General features: G+C 41.4%; 1 protein-coding gene and 1 long non-coding RNA gene across 13 annotated transcripts in view; both read right to left on the bottom strand.

Annotated features, from left to right (window-relative positions):
* Positions 1 to 5,181, bottom strand: part of LOC127359052 (uncharacterized) — a 183,534-nt gene extending 178,353 nt beyond the window's left edge. The window contains exons 1-2 of the long non-coding RNA XR_007882594.1: positions 5,054 to 5,181; positions 1,797 to 1,967 (exon numbers count right to left, since the gene is read on the bottom strand). This is a non-coding gene — a long non-coding RNA (uncharacterized LOC127359052). The remainder of the gene's footprint in view (positions 1 to 1,796; positions 1,968 to 5,053) is intronic.
* A 971-nt stretch (positions 5,182 to 6,152) lies between these two features.
* The window catches only part of dock4b (dedicator of cytokinesis 4b), a 113,632-nt gene continuing 92,116 nt past the window's right edge, over positions 6,153 to 27,668 (bottom strand). For 2 of the 12 annotated variants that reach the window (XM_051392680.1, XM_051392677.1), the window contains 13 exons: positions 26,837 to 26,923; positions 25,317 to 25,493; positions 22,444 to 22,527; positions 21,902 to 22,021; positions 21,606 to 21,727; positions 20,494 to 20,614; positions 19,334 to 19,387; positions 19,159 to 19,240; positions 17,771 to 17,880; positions 15,233 to 15,305; positions 12,229 to 12,345; positions 11,354 to 11,418; positions 6,153 to 8,539 (listed from right to left, as the gene is read on the bottom strand). In XM_051392680.1, coding sequence (XP_051248640.1) covers positions 8,084 to 8,539; positions 11,354 to 11,418; positions 12,229 to 12,345; positions 15,233 to 15,305; positions 17,771 to 17,880; positions 19,159 to 19,240; positions 19,334 to 19,387; positions 20,494 to 20,614; positions 21,606 to 21,727; positions 21,902 to 22,021; positions 22,444 to 22,527; positions 25,317 to 25,493; positions 26,837 to 26,923 — 1,668 coding nt within the window. In that variant the 3' untranslated portion in view covers positions 6,153 to 8,083. The remainder of the gene's footprint in view (positions 8,540 to 11,353; positions 11,419 to 12,228; positions 12,346 to 15,232; positions 15,306 to 17,770; positions 17,881 to 19,158; positions 19,241 to 19,333; positions 19,388 to 20,493; positions 20,615 to 21,605; positions 21,728 to 21,901; positions 22,022 to 22,443; positions 22,528 to 25,316; positions 25,494 to 26,836; positions 26,924 to 27,668) is intronic. The other 10 variants (XM_051392688.1, XM_051392687.1, XM_051392684.1 and 7 more) reach the window with 8 other exon arrangements.

Genomic DNA, 27,668 nt, shown 5'->3' on the forward strand with positions numbered 1-27,668 from the left:
GGAGATACGAGCAGCTGCTGCTAGCTTTCCAGCTGCTGGTCGCTCGGATGCCAAGCTCTGGTTTAAACTCTGACTGTATGCTACACACATCATTGTTGGATGCAAGTGTATACAAATCTTGAATGTTACTTGTATTTATATAACCAACACTTCCTCAAAAAAAAAAAAAAAACCCACTATTGGCAGAGAAGATGTGTTTTGTATCCATCTACAGGTGGTTCATCTACAGTTCAAAAAATTTACACTGCAAAATTTGTGTTCTGAAATCTAACCCCTCTTGGCTGTGATGCCACTCCACCAACTTTTTTATCTGTACCTTTTTATGCGCCTTCTAAGGTTATCTTGTATTCCCATGTGGTGCTGGCACTTTCTCTTGTATGCCTGAATGCTGCTCATCTCGTTTCCTTCTCCTTCTCCCACAGCTCCTCTTGACTGTTCTCTGGCTCAAATACAGATGGATTTCACCATTCAGCATTATTCCCCAAAGTGTTTCCTGCCAATAGTTTGTTTCTGTCTGGGGTGGAAAATGTTATCTAAAGTTTCCAAATATGAATATAAATCCAAATATAAGCTGCCTCTTGGCCAGGTCATCATTCTAAATGAGAATTGGTTTTCAATTGACTTATCTGGTAAATAAAGGTAAAATAAAATAAATAAAATAAACTCTTTGGAGTATGCAACATGCCAGTCACAACCTACATCTCATGAAACAATCCACAGGCAGTCTATGAAGGTGAGGTACTGAGCAACATTACCATATGACAAAAAATTAACATTACAAATTATCAATAATGATCAAAGAAATTAAGATTTTATCAGGATACATTTTTCAGCTTTATTGCTCCAACTCCTGCTGGAGCCGTACGTACAAGGCTAAAGCAGTTGCAGCTAGTCCACAATTTACAGCTTGCAATTAGGAGTGTGAGGTGGGAAAAAACAGTGTCAAACCACACCATAAAGACAGACTGACTTAATCATACTGAATCTGGCAGTCACTCAGAGCTTCATATGATACGACATAACCCATAGTGACATCAGCACCACTGTAAGCTACTTTAGCACCAGTTATAAATTCACATCTAATAAGCCTTAGCTTGTTGTCTTGTATCAAGCCACATCGCTGACTAACTAACCAACTAACTAGACGGCTGAGTTGACAGCCTTACATTTCTTTTTATCAAACCGCAGACACCCAGCTGCCAAAGGAGCCGGATACACGTAGCAGATTTGTTTCTGAATGTGATGTTTTATGTTAATATGAGCATCCTACCTGGATCCTACAACTGAATTACAGTAGAGCACAGAGCAGGAACATAGGTTAGAAACCTCCTCTGTCAAACGTCACCTGAGGAACCTGAGGAAGGCTGGTTCATTTTGAACTTTCCCAATATAGTCCCAATTATGTCACTCTCCAGTAGGGCAATTTCCCTTTAAGCTTATTAAACTGTACTCTTACTCTAGCCACTCCATCCCAAAGTAGTCTACTTTATAGTGTCTGCCTGAGGTTCAGTTCCCCCTTATTGTGCCTTCCTGCCCTAATGCAACCCTTGAGCTGGTTTTTAACTCAACAACAAAACCTTATAGCGACAACGCTTCAAAATCTCACCTGACCTTATGTTTATTCATGTGTGTAGGGGAAACAAGAAAGGCCTCTTCACAGCTGAACTAGCCAGGCAGAACTAAGGCGATCACCCATGAGAGCAGAGATGGAGAGAGCCTAACATTTAATTTAATATACACCCCACGGAGAATGAGGGCGGGTGACAGCGAGAGGTTAGATAAGGGCAAAAGAGTACCTTTTAGCATGGCTGGCCTGATGCAAGTCTTGATGCAGCTGCCCTCTGGTCCCGCCGTGCAGACCGCTGAACCACAGGGGCTGGAGTGGAAGCCGCGATCGAGAACCCCTTGGTGGGCACGAAAGCTCCGTAAACAGGGTCACCATTTGCTGACCTTCGGTGGATGACTCACTAGGAAAGGATAGGGGCATATGATAATGAGAGAACTGCAGTAGTGTGGTTTAAGTGCTGGATAAAAGAGTCTCGAGAGGCATGAGGCATGGGCGCAGTGCCAAGGAAAGTTAATTATTTTAATTATGTTTGGGTGAAATGCTGTCACAGATAGTATATATATCAGAGTTTTTTGTTTGTTTTTTTTAAATCAGGACAGGTTTTATGTGTTGCATCTTGAGGTCACAGCATTACTGCCAACTAACTAAAAACATTATTTAAAAGATTTCTTCTACAACGCCTTCTAGATTCATTAGAAAGGAACGAAAGGAGAGTTTAACCTCAGTTTGAAGGATATCCTCTGATGTGTATAGTAGTTTAAAAGGTGGGTTAAGTGACTCGTTATTGACAATCTACAAAACAATTTAGATCTTTTGACATGGGATATTTGCTTGTTTTTTGAGATATGGGTTGTGTTGTTACAACTGTTCATTTTAAAAGGTTTCATTTCATATGTATTGCCTGCTTTATTGGTTTTGTTTTAGGTGCATCACTTATTGACCTTTTTGTTTCTTATGTTATTTGTTGCGATGCGACTAAAGAAGTTTTCTCTCTGTGGATTTATAAAGCTGCCATATTTAATAAAATGTAATTCTTTATTTACCACTATAAAAGCATTTTTCTGCCCCAACTATTTACTTTGCAGTCAAACTAAATTTGCCACAAAGTGCGACAACAGGCGAGTGTTTTAAACAGTGGAGTAATTTTACTCTATATTGTTAGCACAATGCTTGAACCCTGCAGCGGAAACAATGCTCAAATCTGCAGGAATATACAGTGTGTCTCTTCCAAGAATACACGTACGCTAGCAAAAACACACACCTTCATTTCCCTGATCCCTTTCTGTCTTGTACTCCTCTTCAGCATACAAAGCATTTGAAACTAGCAGTCAACTTCCCATTCAGCTGAGGCAATAGTCCTCCTCTGAGGACAGCACAAGTCAAAAAATTAAACTTCACTCATCGTACCATTAAAAACAACCTGGAGTATTTGAAGCTGTCAGGTGAAAATCCCCCATAAGCTGCTGAACACAACAGAGCAGATATAGGAGTGGAGCAGGAAGATAAAACATGCCATCTATTCTTGCGAGTTTCTCTTTGAAACTTCTCTTCAGTGTGCCTCTGAGATGGAGGTTCTTTGCTCCCTGCAGAGCTGCTCCAGCTTCTCCTCTCCCTGGAGAGATTTGCAGAGCGAGACAAACACCTTGGGTTTCTCTGCGGCTGTGTGTTCTCCAAATTTCGCCCCAGGCAACTTTAAATTAATACCTAGCGCTGCCTTTCCCCTGATAATTATGTATCATCACCCATGAATGCTATAAACGAAAGATGTTTAGTGCTCTTATAATAGGGCTAAACTGTTGTGCATAAACCTTGTGCTGGATATAATGAATGCTGCATCTTTTAGAAATGTGCTGAACGTGTCTACAATTACAGGGAGCTCTGCAGGTTCATAATATTTACATGTTATTACAGCTGGGTGCCTTCCAGCTATGGTTCCTTTTGTTGTAAGGAAGCTATCTGTGCTCGCAAATGCAAAATGTCAGTGTCTGGGATCAGCAGAAATGTGTTGCCAGCTTAACTCTCTCCTGTCCTTTAACCAGGACAGGCTTTTGTTCGCTGCTACTACAAGCAGAATGCAGCTCTTTTTTCTCAATAATGGGCAGATTGACAAGCCCGTGGAGGTTTGTAACCGACAACAATCCTCACAGGCTCGCTGAATGGCGGAGGCATGTCTCTCCGGCCGCTGCAGTATGCGCCCTCTGTTGCAAGGAGACTCTGCGATTAGCCGGGAACTCATTCCTGACATGATAATTGCTGTCAAATTACAGCCAACCACCAACCATTATGATGAGTGCTGACAGGTGAAGTGTGCTCGTCTCCCAATCACCGCACTGCACGCACAGTATTGTTTATTGGTGAGAGAGTGAGGGAGTAGACAAAAGTTACACACACACACACACACCAACGCATTTACAATTGTGCAAGGTCCCTCAGTCATGCAGTACTGTCAGCACACAACTGTTGTGTTGACTGTAGTAGCAGTCTTCAGTTCAACTACGGTGGTGGGGTAATTAGATGCTTTGTGCTCCCTTGTGTGAATGTGTCTTCAGTTAACACACACACACCAGTGACTCATCTACAGCCTCTGAGCCACGTGCGTCCACAGGGAGAGGTGTACAGGCTTGAACGCTCTGCATGGCTGCGGATGCCCAGGAAGGTGAGATTTATGGACAGATTAACAATTGAGCCAATTACATCTGAAGGAAAAAAAAAAAATTTAAAATAGAGACACTAAACTCACAACTCACCAGGTCGCAATCAATTTCTACAAAAATGTAACCCACGGACATTTTATGTTTTAGACTTTTTGGGGAATTCTGTTTTAAAAGAACACATTTTTTTCCTCCATGTTTTAAATTGGGACTTGGATTTTGTTTTTGGTAAAAGATTAATTTGAGATACATTTGGATATACTGTTGACTGAAGAATACAATTTAAATTTTCTTTTGAACCTTGTACTGTTCTTTCCACTTGTATTTCACTGCCCCACTGTTTTTATTTGTATATTTGGTGTTGAGGAAATCTAAAAGTAACGGAAAGTAATGAAGTTACTTTAATATGGTGCTACTTGGATGAGGTTACTGACTACATTTTTACAGGTTATTAGTAATTGTATCAGATTACATTTACACAACCTTGAATATTCCTATATATAAAAAAGGGGTAAGATTATACAAGTTACACATAACGTTACCTTTATGTTGCGTTGGAGGTGGATAGCTCAAAGCTAGCTTGATATAGCTTTTGCTCAGGCTAGGAGTTGCTTACGAGCTTCACCACAGACAAGATTTTAAACATTCAGAAACCAATAAAAAGGTAGTGAGTGAAAAACGCAATTTGTATGTGATTCCGCTTGAAAAACCTCCACATGCAGTTTACTAATTATTTAAAATTTAACTAACTAATCAAACAGCTTCAACTTCTTCCCTAAATCACTTCCTGCTTCCTTCCCGAGTAGGATGTAAGCCAAGGTGCATGATGTCTTACCTGTAAAGTCCGTGTAAAGTCAAAATAAATATGATTTTCTGAGTTTCTCACGCCAAAGAAAAAAGTATTATTAACAAAAATAAATCGGAAAAATTGGCACTGTTGCTCGGAGACGTTGGGGGCGTGTCCGCTGGAGGCGCTGAAGCCACGCCCCTCCGCCGCGGGCTAACCTAGTCAAACAGTCTGGCTATCAATAAACCCTTTAGTGGGGGATATTGTGACATTTCTGCTTTGACTTTTGGGTACACAATTATAACAAGGAGGACTCAATGTTTTTAATTAATTAAATAATGAATACATTTTAAGTGTAACAGTAAACCTTTCAGCTTTTGTGAATATAATACACAGAATCTTATTCTCTAAACAAAAAATAAATCTGTCAGTACTATACGATTTAGCTCTTTATCACTTCTTTCATATTGCAAAGATATAATGTTGTTGCTTTAATAAGGTTTATTTCAATAATATAAGATACACTGCAAATTCAATTGTTAGTATGAAAAACAGAGGAATCACTTCCCGAGCTTTACGTAACATTGGATGTAACTTCCACTGTTTTTGGCAGCCATCTTTCATTTGGGATTCCCGTCTTTAAGGGGGGGAAACACTACGCCCATAAACAAACATCTTCATGGAACTGAACGCAATTACCTGAGTGATGCATTTACAACCACGGGTCTCCTCAAACAGAGTCACCAGAATTTTCCGGTTCCCTTTGTGCTCCGTGCTTCCTGTGGCTGCATACGCATCCCGCTAACGTGGGGAAAATGTACACTACATAGCGGCTCCTGAAACGTTTTTTCCCTTACAGTGACTTTTTTTACATTATTTTTACACTATCTTAGTTAGATCCCAACCCACAACAGAAGCCGTGTCCACCTAGCAGCATTTTACCAATGCAGCAAAAACCACGTGATCCCTAACTGGCTTCCCCCCATGAAACATTAAGAAGCGGGTGAGGTTTGATAGAGGCATTGCTGACGGCCAATCAACTTGGATCTCATTGGGTGTTTTTCCTCTGTGAAACCTCAATACCACATAAAAGACCAAGTCACAAATCTCCAAAGTCTCATAACGTAGAAATCTGTCAGTCGATCCATTTGTATTACATAGGGCAGTTTATTGAACTTGTAAATGTGTTAGGTGTCATTATGCATGACCTTAGTTTTTCTACACTCACAAAACCATAAAAGTTTGAACATTTATAATAATAATTTGCTGCTTCAACATTACATTCAAAGCTGTAAATTGTTATAGCTACATTTTGTTAAAAACACAGTATTTACATTAATTGCAATACACAAATTTTATATTTGGCATACTTACATTAATCTCATCATATAATTTACAGGTTTCTCAAGTACTGATTAATGTGAATATTTAATCTCAAAAATTCACAACAAATCAAAAAGTAAATTAACCATACAAAAATGAAACATACAAACAATACTAAAGCTAATCCCCCCTGCCCCCCAAAAAAAATGTTGCACGGATTTAAGATTTTATGCCAAAATTTTCTCTATTTTACAAAACAATGTGAAATCTGCCTGCCACAGAACACTTACTTCACTGCAGCAACACATTGTGGTTGAACTGAGCAACTGTTTATAGCGCAGTCAACTCACGTCCATCTTTTTAATCAAACACAAAGTAAATCTCAACTGTACAAATATTTGACAATGATTAGTTTGTAAATATTTCTTCAATAGAGTGTCAGTCCTTGTGTGTTTTAGGGTGACTGCTGACAGTGAAACTCTGTTCCAATTACTGCTTTGTTAAATAGAGAGTCCATAACAGTACTGGTCATTATACAGATGATAAAGTCTTGTTTGTGCTTGTCTTAAGTTATATCTCTTCAATCAGTTTAATTAGGATTTTTTGGGGGTAAAATCACTTTAAAAACTATTTTTGAGCTGAGCATTTCCAAGCTTCTTGATTCCAGGTCCCAGTTATAAAAAAAAAAAAAAAAAAGTTTCTTTACAGCACATTGTACATTTTCCTTTGGCACAATACTTGGTAACCCCTCCCCTCCCCTACCCCCTCCCCTAAAGATCTGTTGTCATGTACATCATGCAGGAGGGATAGGGTGTGTTCACAGAAATGTTCACAGAAATGGCAACGTCCAGCTTCTAAGCATGCAATTGCACCAACGTTTGCTTGTGTGTTTGGTCCAGGCTCGTGATTTCATTATTAATGGGGGGGAAATTTTGGTGTGAAAGGTAAGAGGCTGATTTTAAAACTCTAGAGAGAGAAGGGCAGTAGAGTGGTTTGTTAAGGTGGCAACTCCCCACTGAAGATCTCTCTAGTTTTCTGACTTACAGATAACCACACGGAGTTAAATAAGGCTCAAAACTGCTTCGTTACCGTGCCGAAGTTACCTTTACTTAAACAGTTTATCGCTGCATAAAAATGTGTTAAAATTTTATTATTTAGTCATAATATAGTTTTGTTAAGTTCAGTTTTTTGTGCCATTGCTTGTGTGGATATGACTATGGGAACACAGCCTCGTCTACTACACTTCATCGAAATGCATACTCAAGGCCTCTAGCACCTTTTTAGCCATACAGTATACAAATGTACAGAGTTGTTTAAAAAAGAAAAAGAAAAACGTGCAAGACTCACGGATAAAAGACTCTGTTTCCAATACTTAAGGCAAAAACAATTCTCATATATACCAATATACATATATTTCAGATTATTACATCTATCAAAACTGTGTTTTTCTAGACTGTTCTGGTAAACATATGTTGCGGCTGACCGTGGTGACCTATTGTACGTACTAGAGCTAAAAGTGCGGAATGACCAAGTCAAAGTCAATGCAATGCCCTCTAGCAAATACAAAAAGAAACTTTCATTATTTGTCAGTTTCTTCAGTTTTTTTGACTGCCTGTTAATCTATAGGCCTGTGTCTTTTATTGGAGTGTAGGTCAGGAATGCCAAACTGAAGATCACAAAAAACAAGTGAGTGCCCAGTAGAAAAGTGCAAAATACGCCAGTGTGTTTCTTCAAGCTCCAGACCTGGACCAGCACCTATAGCTGGGACACCTTCCTGGGCAGGGGCCTTGGTCTGGGGACTCGAGGGTCGGAGGTTCCGTCCAGCTTCATGCTGCCTGTGCGGAGCTGGTGAGGCTTGGGTGGCAGGGCCGGGGGGTCCGTCTGTGGGGGGATGGAGAGACTGTGGGGCAGCGGCACAGGCCTGCGGGGGTTGTTCCTCTCGTACACGCTGTAGGGAGGCGGGGTCTTGTTCTCTCTGCGGATCGGCTCGTCCGAGCTGCTGGAGACCGAGTTTGGCAAGGTGGTGGGAGGAGGCAGCGGGTGGGACGGGTGGTCGCCTGCGGGCAGCTCGGTGCCCGAAGCTTCTGACACGCTGCAGCGGCTGAGGGAGGAGATGCCACTGCTGTAGCTGCCGGAGAGGACAGGGGAGTTGGAGACCAGGCTGGTGGACTGGCACTCGGTGGGCGAAGGGGTGAAAGGTGGCACTGTGGTCTAGAGAGAGAGAAATAATGACAAGAAATCAAATACCTTACTTTTCTGTCGTCTTGTTTATATTTAATATGGTGGCGGTAACGGAGTACACTCCTGACCACACCCAACCACGCATACTGTAATCAGTGATGCTGAATGCTGTCAGATGGAACAGACTTAAAACCACAAGAGGCTGTAAAGACTGCTGTTTCTGTTTCCAGCTTCTAAATTGTAACAATTTGCCGTTGTCTTATAGTAACAGTAAACTAGGGCTGCTACTAATAATTATTTAAATTATTGATTAGTCTGTAATGACTTTTTGATGAATTGATGAATCTTTTAGTCTGTCAAATAGTGAAAAATGGAAATCACACAGTCTGAGAGCCCAAGGTGACATTGTGTTTCGTCCCACCAACAATCCAAAATAAAAAGATATTTTGAGAGGCTGCAAATGCTCCATTTCTGAAGCTGTATACTTTTTGCCTGACAACTGTAATGATTAAACAATTATTATAATAATTGCAGATTAATTTTCTGTTGATCGACTAATCAATTAATCGAGTAATTGTTTCAGCTCTATAGTAAAGTAAATATCTTTGGGTTGTAGACTGTTGGTCAGACAAAGGCAGCAATTCAAATATGTCACCTTGGGCTCTAGGAATTTTCCACCCTTTTCTGTCTTTAGACAAAACTTTTAGACCAAACAATTGATGGAGAAAATAATTTGTAGATTATCCAATAAGGAAAATCATTGTTAGTTGCACCCCTATAGCGGTTTCTAAAAGGTTCCTTTTAGTTTTGTTTCATATAAAAAGGATTTTTATAGACCTGAAGTGACATTTTCAAAGGTTTCTTGAGAAAAAGGCAAACATTAAAGTCAGGAAAAAGATTGGAAAAGGTTGGGAACCACTGATATACTGTGTCCTATAGTTACCATTACTTTAGAAATACATGGTATTATTTTAGCAAATTTTGCGTTTAAAACAAAGGGAGCCAGGTACGCATGCAACTGTATTGTAAGCATCCTCTACTCTGCTGTCTCCAACACGTGTGCTGACACAGCCATACAGCAGCGATAAATACTTAAAAAAAAAAAAGAGTCAGTGAACAGATTGAGAGGACCAGGTTTTTCCAGTCTATCAACCGGCCCTGTGCACCGAGACGAAAAAACACAATATGTCGCACTCCCCCCCCTCAAAAATCCGATCACTCAACGAAATGTTTTTCTAAGCAATTACACCACACCGCCATTATATCTGCTAAAATTTAATTGGATCTAGTGGAGTATACAATTGATCAGTAAGGTTGTATCGTTCATGCTACAGGGGGCACACAGAAAGAGAGGTATCCATTTGACATGCACGACTGGACAAACCTTTTCACATCTGGAGCCAACATGATGAAAGTCAGTATATTTAATACAGTGCTGACAAGCAGTTTAAACTCCCTGACACAGTTTTCCAGAAAGAGGCTACCACTAAATATCATTTCTACCTCTGGAGATGAATAAGCGCAGCCCTGTCAGACTGGCACCATGTGTTTTCTGCAGGTTCACTACTGTCCTGGGGTTTGTGGTCTGGTTAATGGGCCCCTGGCTGCACTATCTGATGTGTGTGTGTTCGGCGTGTGTGCGTTCATGTGCCAGATAATGGGGCCTGCTGGAGGTCCGCGGAGGAGCCGTCTCTGGCTGTGCTGTGATGGGCAGCTTGGTACTTCGCTCCAGGCCTCGTCTATTGCCACAGCACACTGTCACCAACACACATACACACACATGCATAGAAGCGGTGCGGCGTGCACACACCTAACCACACACGCAAATCTGATTGACAGGGCATGCTGAGCGCCAAGCTGTCACTCACACTTTGGTTTCCAGAGTTGTTCTCTCTCTCTCTCTCTCGCTCGCTCTCTCACCGCCACACACACACACACACACACACACACACACACACACACACACAAACAAACAAAACAACCGCATTCTTGGTAGTTGTCACATGTAAGAAGACATCACACCCGCAACAAAGCTGGGAGCTTAGCACTGTTGCTGCTTGTGACAAGCCCACAAAGAAGATAACAGTTAGCAGGAGACAAGCTTCAGTTCACCTGAGTTTCAAAACAACTTTTTACCCTCATTAAGAGCTCACTCGGCGCTTAACTAACCTTTCCTGGACCTCTCCTGCTTCTGCAGACTGGTATTAACTGCTAAGAGGCTCATTAACAATAAACAAAAGCCTGGAGACAAAGCGAGAGTAATCAGTTTAACTGTAGATAAACATAAAAACACTTGAGGTCAGCGAAATAAAAAATGTGCTTTAACACATCTCGGGAACATTTTGTTCAGGTTTAATAGCAAGAAAAACATCATGACAAATAGGTTCGGTCTTTGAAAAATAGATTAACTGACATGAAGTGAAGTTGAATAAATCCATCTGGTTTTGCATATTTTTGGCAAGCAGTCCAGGTGAGGTCCTCTCAAAGCTTGAATTAACAGCGGACACCAGTTGGCCTCTAGCAGGTGTACATTTAGCTAATACGATGAATGCCCTCCAGCCAGTCCCATTTTGGGTCCTCGTTGGGACAGCCGTGTCATAAAAAAACTACAAAATCAGCAGCGCTGGAGCAGTTAGCGGCTTCAGTGAGCAGTAATGCAAAGCTCCCAGGCCTTGGGTTGACACAGAGCAGGATAAAGACCCTGGAGCTGGCCGGTAAGACGTTAGCAGTGCAGGATAAAGGCCCTGAGGCTGCCGCTAAGCAAGGTCGGGCTGTCTCAGGAAAAGAAAGAGAAACTTAAAAAAAAAAACTCAGGAGAAGTTGAGTGACAGAAACAGAACCAACCTTTTGTGGCGATCTTGACATGGAGACAGGGGACTGCGACCTCATGCTTTTAGCCGAGGAGCCTGCTGACAACCAGAGGAAGGGAGGGGGAGAGGGAGAGAGAGAGAGAGAGAAGAAAAGAGAAAAATTCAAATTAGAGGACTGTTATCTTCAATTCGCCATGATGACACAGCATGAGTCATGCAAACATACACACATGGAACTGAGAGGGCCAGTGGCTTAAAGCATCAATGAGTCAAATAAGCGCTGATGTTCTGCAGGTCCTTTAGGCTGCCTTAAGCTGTTTCTACATCCAACAGCTGTTACTGCTTTATGCAATGAGGGCAGAAAAAGTGAGGGGGGAAAAAACACACACTCCATCTGCTTATTACGCTGCTGGGCAGTACGATATATCATAAAGCACTGGGGAATCAGTCAAGTCTGTTGCATCTGTAAATAAGTAAATAAGGAAAACACAGTTTGAGTTGATGGTGAAGAAAACTGTTGTTGAAATGTAATGGCATGCATTTCTCAGGAGGCCTAAAAGGGAGGGAAGGTGGTGGTGGGGGTGAATCCGGGAATTGACTGGAATTTCAATTGGGATTGACTTCAGCCCTCTCAAAGCCTACAGAGATTGTCACACTTGTTCTCAGCTGAACTAACACATCTCATACCAGAAAATATTAACATTCCAAGCCAGTTAGTAAAGAAAAACGCCGCTGTCATCGTGTATGTGGGTGATATTAGGCAGCAGCAAGCCAGGAAACAGTCAGCCGATAGCCTCAGATGGGGAAATGTCACAGTAGGAGGAAGTGGAGAAAGCGCCAGGTGTCAAAAGTCGGAGTGGAAAATTAGTACCATTCTTCATCGAGGGAATTCCGTGTTCGGCAGTTTACCTGAGTACGGTGGCCTAGGAGGTACGGGAGGGCATAGCAATTTGCCAACAGAGTCAGAGAAGGATGGAGCGCCCACTTTGACACTGTCAAGGCTCCAGCTACTGGGTGTGGGTCTCACTTACAGTACACAGAAACATCACAAGTCACTCAACAGGTTATGGGAAGACAACATGAAGAAAACAGTGGAATTATGCTCGGTTCAGATGGATGGTACGATAACTGGAAACATTAAAAATCATCACTTGATAGTCATCACATTCTGGCCTGCAGAGAGTAATACTGGTTTCACACCAAACATACAATAGAGCATACACTGCCCAAGATAGAGCACAGGATGAAGTGCAAGACCCTAAAAACCTTTTTTTTTTCTCAAATCAGAATCTAACGATGAGTGATGGATGCAACCCTAGACACACAATCCTCTGCCACTTCTGGTTATTTCACATGACTGACTTCTGTATTCACCTTTTTCTGAGGACTGAGTTGGAAAAGGGTGATGTCATGTACTTGTGTGCACCAATCAAGATTAAGCAGTATTTGAAGCAGAATCTGATCCTTTGTTTTTTGTTGCTTTTTAGTTTTTAAGTTGTCTTTTAAGGATATTTTTCGCTTTTATTTTGATAAGACAGGTTAAGATGGACAAGAAAGGGGGGGGGAATGAGAGGAGGTATGTAATGCAGCAAAGGGCCGCAGGTTGGAATCAAACCCGGGCCTCTGCGGTAAGGACTCTTGCTCTGCCAGGTGGGCTACTGTAAATTTAACCTAAAGATGTTTACTTTGATTGCTGCTTATTTAATGACATAATATACTATCTAATGTTATACATAGAGCAATGCTCTGACACTTCAAGCCAGGTTTTCAGGAGCTTTAAGCATGACCTACTCTAGTCTAAGTTTCTGATGCATTTTGAATTCTATCCTACTGACATTCTGAGGCATGTCTCAGTTTTGTTGTGTGTCACTGCTTTTTTGTTAGTACTTTTTGTCTTACTTCTCATCCTGTCTCTCCTGCATTTACTCCTTCTGAGAAACAGTAGCATTAGCCAGCATTGCAGAGACATAAAATTAAGGTCAAGCTGTAGAAAGCTCTGAAGAAGTGATATTTGTGGGTGGTGGAGGATACTCTTTTACCAATAATAGGAGCATACAATGTCAGATGCATTAAACAATAACAACTTCATATTTCCATTTGTCCACATTTCACATTGTTTCGTTTTTAGTCGCAGACAATCATTTTAAATGTGTTTTTGTTTTGTTTTTATTTAGTTTTGTTTTTGTTGTGAAAATGTCCACAAATAGAGAGAGGATATAGAAAAGAGAAAAGTAACGGCAGTTCTGTGCAACGACACATTTAGAGTGAAAACAGGCAACAGATTTTTCTAAATATAGATTCCATATTCCATTGCAACAGGAATAAACTATAAAACACACTTAACCGACACTACTTTTGGTATAAAACCTCAGACTGTCCTTGTTTAGCCTTCAGGTTTATAGGTCACATTCAATCAGACTTTAAGCTCTTAAGTAGCTACTTCAAGTGCAGACATTACTGTAAAAATAAAATGTAATCAGACACTGTAATTGAAATCACAGTCAGGGGGATTGGTCTGGTCACAGTTTATAAAGTTGCCTCTGTCTGGACGCCGCTACTTCACATGCTACGTTTTAATTTCATCGCAAAACTAGAGTCATATTCAAACAACACTAAATTTGGCATCTGGAGTTCTAATTTAAGAGAAGGCAGAAGATGTGACAAACAACACTTTTACGCAATCGCAGGTTTTGTGTAAATCTTGGCACCTTTCGTCACTGTCAGATGCAAAAAAAAGGTGTCATGTCACCATATTGTGGAAGTTCATCTATCTCACGCTGCATTATGTACAGATCACACTTGGTTCACATGGATAGGTGTGTGTTTGAGTGTGAGTCACAAGGAAGCTATCGCATCCACAAACCTCACTCTTTAATTTTAAATGTGTCTCTTCCGCATCCCCCTAATTACTTCACGAAATGTTCTTCCTTTGTTTTTCTGGCGGTCGAAGGGAAATAACTTTCAGGTTTTATACTCAGAGTTCTGCAGAAGTTCGGAGAAAAAGCAATCTAACTCTTCAGGTTTTTTTTTAATTACGCATGGTGAGGTCAGATTTCAGTCTCAATTCGCTGGCATATTTTTCGCAGAAAATGCAAGAAATATGCATCTCCCCTAGACTATGCTGAGCAGAATGACAACCAGAGGGGCTTAACTAATAGATATGCATTCATACATATGAATGTCACACACGTCCATCACCGTCGCAGGAATAGTACCTGCCATTTCATTACTCTTTCGGGATGAGGGAAGATGAAAAGCTGTAATCTAGTCGGTGAGTCTGGTTAGGAGTCGGGAGGAAAATGGAGCCCGGTATGTGCGCGTATGTGTGTTTCAGACTGTGTGTGTGTGTGTGTGTGTGTGTGTGTGTGTGTGTGTGTGTGTGTGTGTGTGTGTGTGTGTGTCTGTGTGTCTGTGTGTGTGTGTTTGTGTGTTTGTGTGTGTGTGTGTGTTTGTGTGTGTGTGTGTGTTTGTGTCCTGAGGAGCTCCCTGAAGCAGCTGTGTGAAAACAGATGCCCCCAGTCACTCAGTGGTCAAACTGTCACACGCACACTGCATGTCTGAACAGATGACTACCACCCTGGACAGTGGTGTAAGCATCAGTGAGTAATGGAGAAGATGCCCATTACTGCCGCTCCACTGAAGAGAGCTTTTGTTAAGAGATTCTACAGGAATTATGACTAATGGACACATGCTGGGAAAATGAGAATAAATGTTCTTTTAAATAACAATGAGGAGCACACAAAACAATATAAAAGTAATATTAAATGTTTACCTTAGCACAGGTTTAATAAAAAGTGTCTACATACAATATATTATTATTCTCCTGGAGGGGGCTCCCTGCGGTGAGAGTGTATTATACATGAGTGCATGGAAGTGAAGGGTGTAAAAGAATATGCTTAATGTAGAGTTTTACCTTTGTCTGGTGCTGAGAGGTTGGGGTCACTCCTTGGTAAAGTGGTATCGCCTATCTGATGAGCAGGAGCTCTCTGCACGCAGAAGAAATAGTCAGAAATGAATGTCAAACGCATGCAGCATGAAACAGTGTGTTTGAGATAACATAGGTAAATGCCAGCTTTAACACAGAGAGGAATAATTGAATATTGGAGGGTAAAAATAAATATCAAGGTTCTCCTAACAAAAAATTCAGTATCAGTGAGACAGACACAGACGGAGAAGAAGAGTGTTGAATGCATAATGACCTTTATGTCTGGTGTGATATTTGTAGAAGCGCTCCCTCTCCATCCTCAAAAAATATAGGAATAAGATGGCTTTTTTCTTACCCCGTTGCTCTAATTACAGTGAATGATACCAGTGATCAATGTTTCTAATAATCAATACTCCATTAGCAGCTAATAGCTAGTCCTCCACTGCTGTCAGGTTGGAAATAATTATCAGGCCTTCCAATATCTATTCATCTGTAGACGATTCTCTTGATTCAACATAAACAGGGCGAGAAAACCAGGTGAACTGTGCCGGTAGCATCAGCACTGACTGTGAGAGATGAAAGTGTCTTCAAAAATAAACACATTATTTTTCTGTTACAGTAGCTTTGTCACTGAAGATGGAGTGTGCGTGATTGCGTTACGTGCTGCCCTTCAGCGAGAGGGGAAACTGCAATATCATGTTGTTCTTGTTGGCTCTTGTTCTTGTAGTAACATTAGTTTGCTGTACTTGGGTTTTTATTTATTTTTTTGGCAGAAAAAAGGCAAAGTTCGGTTGTCTGACTTTAATAAAATATCCGTAACATCAGTTGCTCTTGAAAAAGTGCAATTCTCAGCTACAAAAGGCCTTGTGGTGTGTGCTCTTGCTCGGGAGGACAGAAGTCATCCACTGAGATATGCTGTAAAATAAAAAGGCGACCTTGTTTTCTGCCCCAGCATGCACCTTATGGACAGCTGCAGTATTGGACAAACATGCCTGTAATATATTTATTTTGTCTTATTCGAAAGCACACACTTGTAAGACAGGTGGAGCCAAGTGAACGCGACAGACGAAAAAGCAACCATCTGTAAGAGAAACGAGTGTTCCTCTTCCATCACCCAACTCAAAAGAAAACAGCATGTCCATCTGGATACAGTATAGAGTGCTTTCCTTAATGATATCCTCAGTGTTACTTAACATAGAAACACAGAACCATCCTGGGTAGTGTTACAAACCTGTTTTCATTATTTCAACAAATCATGTTTTGTCCCTCAGTTTGGCATCTATGGCTCTAATTAGAACATAACCATGAGCCCTGGGGTCTGTTTGCTATGGACAAGAAGAGCTCTAGTGTATTCATGACACATCTTTATCACAGTTGGAAACAATAGTTGCTAAATGTATTATCAACACAGTAATCTTTAGCTTACGTAACAGAATGTTAAGCCTGGTGATTGGATGTTTTCTTGTCAAATTGCACCTTGGGAGACACGGTTAACCTCTACCCTAAAGCTTTTATACACACACCTACCTGTACCTGTTGTACCTTAAACACAGAATCATAGAAAAAGATATTTTCTAATGCAGCTGTGCATCTTCTGTACTGATGATTCAACAGGGAGCGTTTCATGCCCATCAAAGCAGTGTAATTGCTTCAACTGTGAGTCACCTCCAATTGTCTACGGAGAAGATGAACAGGCCTTTTACCACATTAACCGGTGGTGCTCCTCCCACTTCACAACTCTATTGTGGTTCTTTTGGTATGCTAATAAGCTACATGATGCCACACATGGGACAATAACATTTTAATTTTAGTTGGTAAATTAGATTTTTTTGTCCACTTTTCCATCTCATAAAACAATTTAGATGCACAGTTACGGTGTGTGCTTCTTGTTTGCCAGTCTCCATGGTGCAACATTAGACCATAGCGCAGACACTTACACACAATTTTAAGACCGTTTTAGACATTAAAAATGCAAAAAGTTAAAATGAGAAAATGAGAATAGAAAACAGAGAGCAAAATGATGTACTGCCTAAAGAGCGCAAGTTGTCATGGTAGCATTAAGTCGTTGTTAATATTACCTCGACATCATGAAGTATTACACAGTGCCATTAAAAATTCCCATTATTGCACAACCCTTGTCCACAGTCAGGGTTAACAATCAGTGTGTGGGGGTCGGAGGTGGGGGGGGACTGTTCTTCAGTCTGCCCGGCTGCTGATTCTACTCTAGTCTATTGCTGACTTAACTTTTTATAAGTACAGTGTATAATCAGTCCCTTGGTGCAAATGTCTTCATTTGTTTCTTGTGTTTTGCATTAAACCAAATATAGAACTATTAATGTAAGAGCAGGAGCACATTCTCAAACGAGCAGGCACATTTCCTCATTGTTCTGTCACTAAAAAGTCAAAAGCTTATTTGTCTTTCCATTTTTTCTGTTTTTCTTTGCGAGGCCATACGCTACTATTTATTCAGATTCTACAGCCTGCACCTTAGTGTGTGTGTAGAAGAATATGTGTGTGTGTGTTAACCTGTGCAGGGTCTAGGGGGTTGGGGAAGATGGCGCTGACTGGTCTCTCTCGTGGAGACAGGCAGGCATTTTCTCTGGAATGCTTGTGTTTCTCTGCCATCTGAGGCGAACCTGGAATGGATGGTATGAGATATTAGAGCAGTAACACACACACACACACCATACACACAAACAGAAGAGCATGTCCAACACATAAGGGACCAAATAGCAGCAAGGTGTTAGACTATTACCCACAAATACTGGCAATCAGGAAAGGCCAATCTCTCTTTCTCCCTCCTAGCCTCTCGACCATTCTTTCAGCCTCACTGGCTCCACAACATGATAAATGGCCTGCACCCCCTTCTCACACACAGACACACACACACACACACACACCCCCTCCTCCTCACCTCCTCAGTTATACTGGACAAACACAACAGACACATGCTAAACCTTGACACAGAAACATATATAACATATGCACTGAGATAAGCCCACACACACACACACACACACACACACACACACACACACACGCAAATACTCTCTCCCACCATTTTCACAGCACTTCCCCTCATCTGATGTTAGCTACTGTGTAGATCTCGATCCATTAGCGAATGTGATACCACTTGGAAGGCTATCATATGAGTATGAGATACCCATCGCTGGCTCTCATTCAGATAACACACTAGCAATAATTCTCTCCAGGGCTTTATGGGTAGACAGAGGCCAGTTTTATAAGGGCGCCGCCCGCTGCCAGCGGCTCGCCAAAGGGGAGTGTATGCGCTTCCATAAACGTCTTCATATATTCTTACTTTTTATGATGTCGATCAGGCAGGAACACGTTTGCACATTTGAACACAGCGAGATAAGAGGGCAGACAGGAAAGGCATTAGATATTCACACTCTACACTGTAGAGGAGGAGGGTTGGATGGCCCGGGCTGGACTGGAGATTGTATTGAGGTCCAAGAGGGATACTCCATAGAGCCGTAATCATTTCTTACTCTCCCTTGCTCTGTCTTGCATTTTCACTGGCTCCATGTTTCTTTCAGCAGCATTTGTCTCCACGTCTCAGCCCATTTCATTTTTCATCTCAGCTCATTTTGTATTCTTTTTATTTTTCAGTCTCGACCCTCTCTCCTCATTGTTCTCTCCCCCCTCTCTCTTTTTACCTCATCTGCCTCTCCTGTGTGTATCCCTAGCTGTCGTCTAACCTCGCTAACCTCACCAGACAGGACGCTGCGGTGATTTGAGAGAACATTGTGTCACTGAAAGGTCAAAGGTTCATTCCCTGTGTTCGGTGTGTCCAGCTGAACCTCTGTCAGCTTCCTCCGTGCGAGTCACTCTGGATTGAAATAGCAACTAAAAGTCTATAGCGTATAACGTTGTAAAATGAGTGCCAGTCTCACCTCTGGCACTGGAGGGGGCTGAGCTGGTGACATTGGGCGAGGCAGAATGGTTGGAGCTGAGGCTTGAGGTAGACGGACTGGGCTGTAGGTGGGATGACAACAACAACAGCAAACAAATTATTATCATGAACTAGAACATTATAAACATTAATTACCAGAAATATTTCCAACTTAACTTTAAGCCGCTATGTGTAGAATTTTTATGTGACCATGGAATGGATGCATTTTCCTGGTGTCATAAAAAAAAACAAAAAAACAGAGAAGCTCAGTGTAACTTAGTGTCAGAGATTACCTCTAAGGTGGGTTTAACTACCATGGAACTACACGTGTTGCTGTTCCTTTATTCCACAGGTAAATGATGATTAAAGATAACTGAGAGCAATCTCAAAATGCAAAAATTCGACTATTATTACAAAAACTATTATTATCACATTATATTTGCCAGAGGTGAGACTGTATGGTAAATATTAACAGCCTGAAGCCTGTTAGCTTAGTTTAGCATAAAGTCTGGAAACAGGGGGAAACAGCCTTTTAAAGCACACTAATTAACACTTAATATCTTGCATTTTATCTTGTTTATATTTTGTCTAGCCCACATAGCGTCCCCTTTTTTCCTTTATGGGGGACTTTCCCTGTCTGTGAGGCCTTGATAATTTATCAAATACACGGAAACAACAAAAAAGAAAAAAAATACACTCTTGTTCAAATAAATTCATGCACAATCCATCACAAACAACAACTGCAACTGTAACCTTAAACATGTGTCTCTAGGAAGGTGGAGGTTAAAGGCTTAATGCACTTTGTGAATTGAAATGTTCTATAATAATACTTCATCTCACCACTCACCAGTGAATTGTACTTGATCTATAGAATATAAGTTAAGACGTCAAAAACAATATTGTAATAGGTTCAGTGAGATCCGTGTCAACATTTCGTCTATGCTTCCTTTTATTCCAGGCCCGCCAGGTGCGCCAGACAGCTTGCCAGGAGTCGTCGGCAGCTTTCTGAATTGGCCAAATCTAGTTTAGATTACTGCCCAACTCCAGCAAGCTCCCTGGACGGAGCACACAAAGCACAGTGTCCTTTTTTGATATAATCATGACAATTTCCTTGGCCAGACAAAGCTCTGAACAAGCAGAGAGGAGTAGAAAGAGAAAGGGTCAGAGGAGAGGAGAAATGAGGGTGGCAAGGAGTGAGGGGGATTAAAACGTATTGCAAGGGAAATCTGTATGGAAGGCAATGAGCATATTGAGTGTGGCTGTGTGGGAAGGCAGAAGAGGTATGTGCGTATGAGAGAGAGAGAGAAAGAGAGAGAGAGAGAGAGGGAGAGATTACCTGCATGTTGAAGACTTCATCCGAACTCTCGGACTGCCCTGTGATATTACTGACTTCATTGGATGCCTGAGACGACAGAGAGGACGAGGAGTAGCGGTTCACCGCAGGGTAGCTGAGGGGTCTGAGGGTGAGGAGAACACAGATTGAGAAGGTCACAGTGGCTTTTGGTAAAGAGAGACAGATTATGGTATTTTGTTTCATTAGCTTTCACTCACCGAAAATTCAGCATGAGGCAGACAAACATAAAGGCATGGAGGAAAAAACACAAACAGAAATAGAAAATGTCAGATTATAAGAAGATAATCAATGCAGCAATCACAGCATTTCATCAAGCACTTGTCTGCCAAAAAATAAAGGTTAGAGCACAAACTCAATGGGATTTTCAAAGGAAGGTTAAAGCAGAAGTCTTTACCAAAAAAAAGATTAAATAATAGATGTAACCTGGTTTTGTGTTGCCAAACAGAGTACAAAAAAGAAATCAAAACTCAATAAGTAAAACGCAAAATGTCACTGGGAGATGGGAGGTAATGTGTGTGTCTGTATCTTTCTGTGTGGCTGTGCCTCCTGGGATCAGACTGTGGAGGCAGAATGTCGCAGGTAGACAGAGTGGCAGGGTCACTGAACACATCAAAACACACACGCATACACACGCACGCTCAGACATACAGACAGTCTGCCTGCTGGCCTGGCAGCAGCCACACGGACATATCCCTGTGGGTGCCAGCCAGCCACCCCCCTTCCTCCACCTATTGTATGCCCAGATGGAGCCACACCGGTAAAGAACTGAAGGAAGAAGAGAGCAAAGGCACAGAGCTTGGTGTTTGAGGTAAGGTGGGGACACAAAAAAGTAAAAAAGAAAGGGGCGTAAGATGAAGAGAAATGTCTGCAGTGGAGGACAACACATCAAGAGAAAGCGAAGAAAGGTGAGACAATGTGAAGCAGAAATGTAACAGTAAGATAAAAGAGCATTAGGGTGGTTCATAAATTTCAAACATTAATATAGATTATTATAATAATAATAATAATAAAGACAAAAGAAAGATGTAGATATATCATCATCATCATCATACTAAAAACAACAGACATAAACTTTAGACAAAAGGGATCGTCACCTCCGCCTGGCAACCCCTCTGCCACCGTCTGGGCTAATGATGTTGGGCACAGAGTTCCTGCATGTTCGCGGGCTCCCATTGGTGAAGTGCACAGGGCTTGCGCGCACATAAGCCGGAAACTCCTAGGGTGTTAAAATTGGAGAAAAGGATGTGCACATGATTAAACGCTTCTTCGTGTCAGCGTGAGGTATGTAAAATAAAATACACAAAATGCAGATAAAGGAAGTGTGTTTAATGAGTGGGTGGCTTTCTCCTCGAAGGACTAAAGGGATCCTTCACTTGGAAGTCCGGCTTACCTGTATGCCAAGACTGGATTTCATTAGATGAAACTGGTCCACTAGCTTCTTGTGGAGAGGCCTCATGTCCTGGGGAACGAATTTCTCATGCACAGCCAGGCCGTACTCCAAGATGTGCGCCTGCAAAACAAGAGCTGGCTAACATCTCCGTTGTTTGCAATATTTACTACTACTAATACTAACTATAACTCCAGTGAGAAAAATGAAATATCTGGAAATAATACAGGTTAGATCAGCAAAATCTCGCCTGATAGATGTACAAAATCTGAACTAATAAATTACCTAGGTCAATAAATTAGCTGACATTAGCTTATCGCATATGTCAGTATCAGCGTATATATCAGCGACACAGGTAGTGGCCTCAAAAATCCAGTATCAGTCTGGCTCTGTCATGAAACTCAAGCTCCACCTTCTCGCTTGTTCGAGTGCTTTTAACAGCATCCAGCTTCCTCCCATCCTTCCTCTGCAGATTGCGAAAGCTCCAGAACAAGCGAGTAAATGGACAATCACATGCTTTTTTCTTTTTATCTCTTATTACAAACCTGTTCAAACATGAGTTCTCTCAGTCGCCCGATCTTCTCGCCGTCCTCGGGGTGATTCATAATGTAGTCCTTCACGAAAAAGGCCTGTGTGGCAACAAAATGCAGAACATCTGTTATGCACACACCGGGAGCTGAAGCAGGAGGCTTTCTGCACTGCAGAGCTACCTGAATCCCCGCTGGGCTGACACAGTGAATTAGCTTCCACACGTTTTTGTTGAATCCTTAAAAAAACATTCATGAACAAACTGAGCAAATGGCCAAACAGAGTAAACTAACATCCAACTCAAATGGAGTATAATACTCCTCGTTTCTGTGTTGTGATATTAATATCGACTTCAGGGACCAGAATAAAAGTACACATTGGCTAAAAATAGAGAAAGAAAAACACTCCAATGCCAAATGGATGTTAGTGGAATCAAAGGACCGATTTGATGTCACTGCTTCCTTTTATAGATCATGACTCTTCAGAAACATCAAACTTCTTGATTCTGGCTCTAAGACTCCATTTTCTGTTTACTCTCCCAGACATTTTCTTAAAAAAAATGTGACTCAAAGGAGAAACAGATAAGATGAAAAATGCCCTGGTCTGCTTTGAATGACGATAAACATTTCTGTCCCATCCATACATTAAAACGCCAGTTCCTCACTGTTTACAATGCCATCAGCACTTGTGATGTGTCTACAGATTATGGTAAATCCTTTTCAATCTGCATCAGAGTACACAAAGCGGAGAGACGACGAGACGATGAAAAGACCCGGCTCATAATCTGCATTCAAATCTGCCACAGAGGGAAACGCGCGCACAGAAGAAGGGGACTGAAAGGTAAAGGGGAAGTTCACAAAAAAGATCAGCACGGTTCCTCTCCCAAGGACACAGCTGTTTATCTCCAAAGAGACAGAGCCGGATGACAGTTAAAGAGAAAAGATGCTCAATGCTGCTTCAGACATGTCACACACACACGTCCTTATCAATGAATGCGACTGTGGCTTGTCTTTTTGACTATGAACCCACAAGACAACAAGGAATATTATTCTCCCTACCAAGATGGCATATATTAGTATGCATTGTACGTGATATCACGTTACTCTATTATCAAACCATGCGACACAGATGTAGAAGAAATGAAACATATTTTATTGCATAAACGTTATTATGCTCTTTATAGTCGATGTACTATAAAAGTACATATGCAACAGTGCCAAGGTAGTAATTCTAAAGTGCTGCCTTCAGCAGGAAATTCCAACCAAGGACTGCCGGAAAAGGCAGCAAAAAAAAATAATCAATAATCTTCTACGAATGATGGAAATTCCTCGTTGGGCTGCAGGGAGTGAGGCCTTGCCGTGGAGTGGCTCAGTTAATCATTAGAAAAGTCCAATTAGAGATGGAACACTGAGGGGAGGGGAAATAAATCAGACAGCATTCCCCCTCGAGGGTTTCAGCTCAAACTAAAGCAATAAATCTGAATATTAATAATGACAATTTCTACTTCATTTGTAGCTGAGCAAACCTCCACAGCTGTCAATCGGCATTACGTGGGGAAATTAATCGATTTATGGCGCATTCCACGGGGTGCTGCGCGCGATATTCTGCAGAGAACAATGAGTGTCGATACCAGCGGCAGCATGTTTGCTGCAGGAGCTGCCCCATCTGTGTCCACCTTGTGCAAAATAATTGAAATTGAAATTTTCTATTTCGTATGGTGTGAAAATAAATATTATAAAAGGTAGAAGGAAGTTGGTGGTCATTTTGTACCCAGAAACACGCCATTTGTACATTTCTATACTAAGAAACACATACATAACTCTGCCAACGGTGTATAAAGGTAAAGGGCTGCTGTATAACTACATTGGAAGCTGAAAATCCTTCCATATGCTATAATTTTTAAACAAAATAATGGCAGTAAGGGTGGGAAGCACTTCAGCAATCCTTGCCTTTGTGGCTTTATCAAGTATCCTACAAACCTTAATAGGCTAAATCTACACGGAGACACACTCTTCTGAACAAACCCAATATGCACTCAGAAACACACACATACAGTATTATACACCCGCCCAAACCCACACACACACACACACACACACACTCACAAACATGAACATGCACCCCCACAAACATGCTCCAAGTGGAAAAGGGTGGTTGCTATGCGACACAGAGCAAGTCACTGAGTCCACTCAGTTTGTTGAGGGTAAAAAAACAATTTTCTTGAGTAGATTTGTTGACGTCTTCCTCTTCAAATGTGCTCTTCCTGGTTAAGACATTGTGCTGTGCTGTTATCCTGCAATTGTCTGCCACAGAGGAGTTTTTGGAGAAGCAGTAGATGCTAAATGTTTGGCAGTGGGATTGACCATATTTCAGTCTTTCTCTACCAATCTGTGCGTCTGTCTGCTAGCACTTCAGCGTATAATATAGCAGCTGCATAAACACTCCCATCTCATTCATTCAGCTATTATTAGCCATCCATCTCTCTCTATAATCCTTCCTCACATGCTTATATCTGCCATTTTTTGACCTGACCCCTCTTTCTCCGCACATCCATCCATTCATTCATTGACCACACCCCCCCATCGATCCACCCATTCCTGCGTCACCCTTCCATCTAATTTTCCCCCTGCTTCCAGCCCCTCTTCGCTCATCTATCCATCCCATCCATCCATATCAGTCAAACCTTCACCCAGCCATTCGTGCATCCATCCATCCATCCATCCATCTGTTCATCCGCTCCACCCTTCGCAACACGCTCTCTTGTCCATAATACATCTCTCCGCTAAAACCCACCTTCATGCATCGTTAGGCAATCCATAAGTCATCGCTCCTCACCAAAGCCACGGTCTCTAAAACCCTCCAACCTTATCCTACATCTATCCATCCATACCTCTTGGTAGCGGGCCAGCCCCCCGTTGACAGCGGCGTCGATGACCCCGTTGAGGCACATGGTGAGGGGGTTGATGTTCTGCATCTGCCGGCTCTGACACTGGGTGATCAATGTGCGTAGTTGTAAGTTCTTGTTCTCGATCACCTCGATGGCGTTCTCCAGTGGGCTTACCTCCACCTGCGAGAGGGGAGGTGAGAGAAATATTAAGAGTTTCAAGGGGCCGCTTCTTCTTTAGCTCTATAGGGTGCTTTTTAAAGTCCGAAAAGCTAGAAGAAAACAACCCTGATGATTCATAAAAGAAAGTATGCATTACAAGGTAGTAGTGTGTGGTGTTTTTTAGAACAAAAATCTCGGATACGCTTTGATTTTGACCATTCTTTTTTTATGTGTCTCTCACAGGTTTTTTTGTAGAAGGTTCAGTAGAAGTTCACTACAAAGTTTCTCGAGTGCCCTTTCATTCCTAAATTTTGTGTATCGACTCTGAAAGCTTTTCCTATTGGACATTTCCGAGTTAATCTTTCAAAGAAATATTATGTGTGCATTTGTCTACATTTCTCACAATGGAAATAACGATTCCGATGGATTTTTAGACCCTTTTTCACTGAAAAGTCAACACTGATAAGTACAGTGCAACTGTACCAAAAGAGTAAAACCAAAACAACAAGCTGAAAGATGTTAAAATGTTCCACAAAGCTGATGGGAAATTTTTTGTTGAATGATAATTATCTCTGGTTTTATCACTACCAGCAACACCTTTCACATAAACATAGAAGTTTGAGTCATTCATAATATACATAAAAATAAGTATATGGTCACTTTTAAGAACATGTTCTTCCTTTCAACCTACGTTTCTTTTTCTCTTTTCTTCTTCTGTCTCACACAAAGCTTAATCATCCTGTTAATAGAGCTTTTGCAAGTTCTGTATTTTATATATATTGCACTGCATAACCATCATAGAATAACACTGGGTCTACAATCCATAATTTCACACATGTTCAACAGCTATACGCTAAGATACACGCTTAGACTAACAGAGACAATGTGTTATGTTTTGCATATGCTGGACAAAACAGTATTTAAAATCCTCCCACTCCTCAGAGATCTGAATGAGAAGATCCAAGACGGAAAGCTTTTGAGGGGATTTACGTGTAACAGTGTAGCAATGGATATGTTATATGATAGTGATTCCAGGCTAAAGACGAAAGAGAGTAGGTATTGGTAAATATTTCCCACTACAAAAATCCATTCGACAAAATTGGACATGTTGGTAATCAAAGCAAAGCAATTCGATTTTTAGCATGACATCAAATCCATCCAACAGAAGAAATTAAATGTGTCCAATAGCCCCAAACTCATGACCTAGGACATTACTGTTGTTCAATGTAATGACTTGGATCAATACTTTGCTATCGGCTGGGAGTACTTTAAACTGCAACCTGCAAAATAAAAGTGTATTATTACAGTGTTCCTTGTGTGACATGACTGTGTGCTGCAGTTATTTCTTCAGAGATCACACTCACCAGCTCTCTCTTGTCCACTTCAAACCAGCGGGAGATGCCTGGAAGACTCTGGACCAGAGTCAGGGTTGTCCTCTCCACCCAAAGGCTCTGCATAAACACATGATACACGCGTCATTGTTAGCTGACTGCTAATCATACTTTTTTTTAAAAATCTATAGCTACTTATGCCTGATGCACAGTATCTCTGGCAGACAACACACGATTTAATTACCGACACATAGCTGGAGGGAATCATGTTGAGTACACCTACTGCCAAACATCTACTTGTAGGTGTAGGTCAGGTGTCATATCTTATATCTCGGATCGTCGTTTATGTTCCATCACTTATCCTGTCTGCCAGTGTGCTTGTCAATATGCCAACATCCCACAAGGTCATTCTGACAGCACGTAAACTATGGAAACTCTAGCAATCACTTCAGGTGATTAACATGATATATTCACACTATAATGGAGCACCTACATCTGTTCATTAGCACTAATCACAAGTACATATGTGGATGTATTATTAGAATGTCATATGTTTTGCAAGTATTGAGTTAAAAACCAAAAGATTGGGAAGAATATCTGAAACATCATTATGTTATTATATTTCTGATTGCCATGTAGACATTTTGTTTTCTGCTGGACTCATTCAACAGCCAGGTGAGGATCAAAGTGCTGATACAATACATCTTAATTTGTCTTATGCTTAGTTTAGAACCCAGTGTCTTGCTCAAGGACACTCCAGCAGAGCAGATGAGTGCTGACATGCAGTATCGATCCTTGTGTCCTCAAGTTGAAGAAGGGTCTTCCGACTCACTACACAACCCTGCTGCCCTTTATTGATTTCCTG

Source organism: Dicentrarchus labrax, unplaced genomic scaffold (genome assembly GCF_905237075.1).
Source record: "Dicentrarchus labrax unplaced genomic scaffold, dlabrax2021, whole genome shotgun sequence".
NCBI lineage: Eukaryota > Metazoa > Chordata > Actinopteri > Moronidae > Dicentrarchus > Dicentrarchus labrax.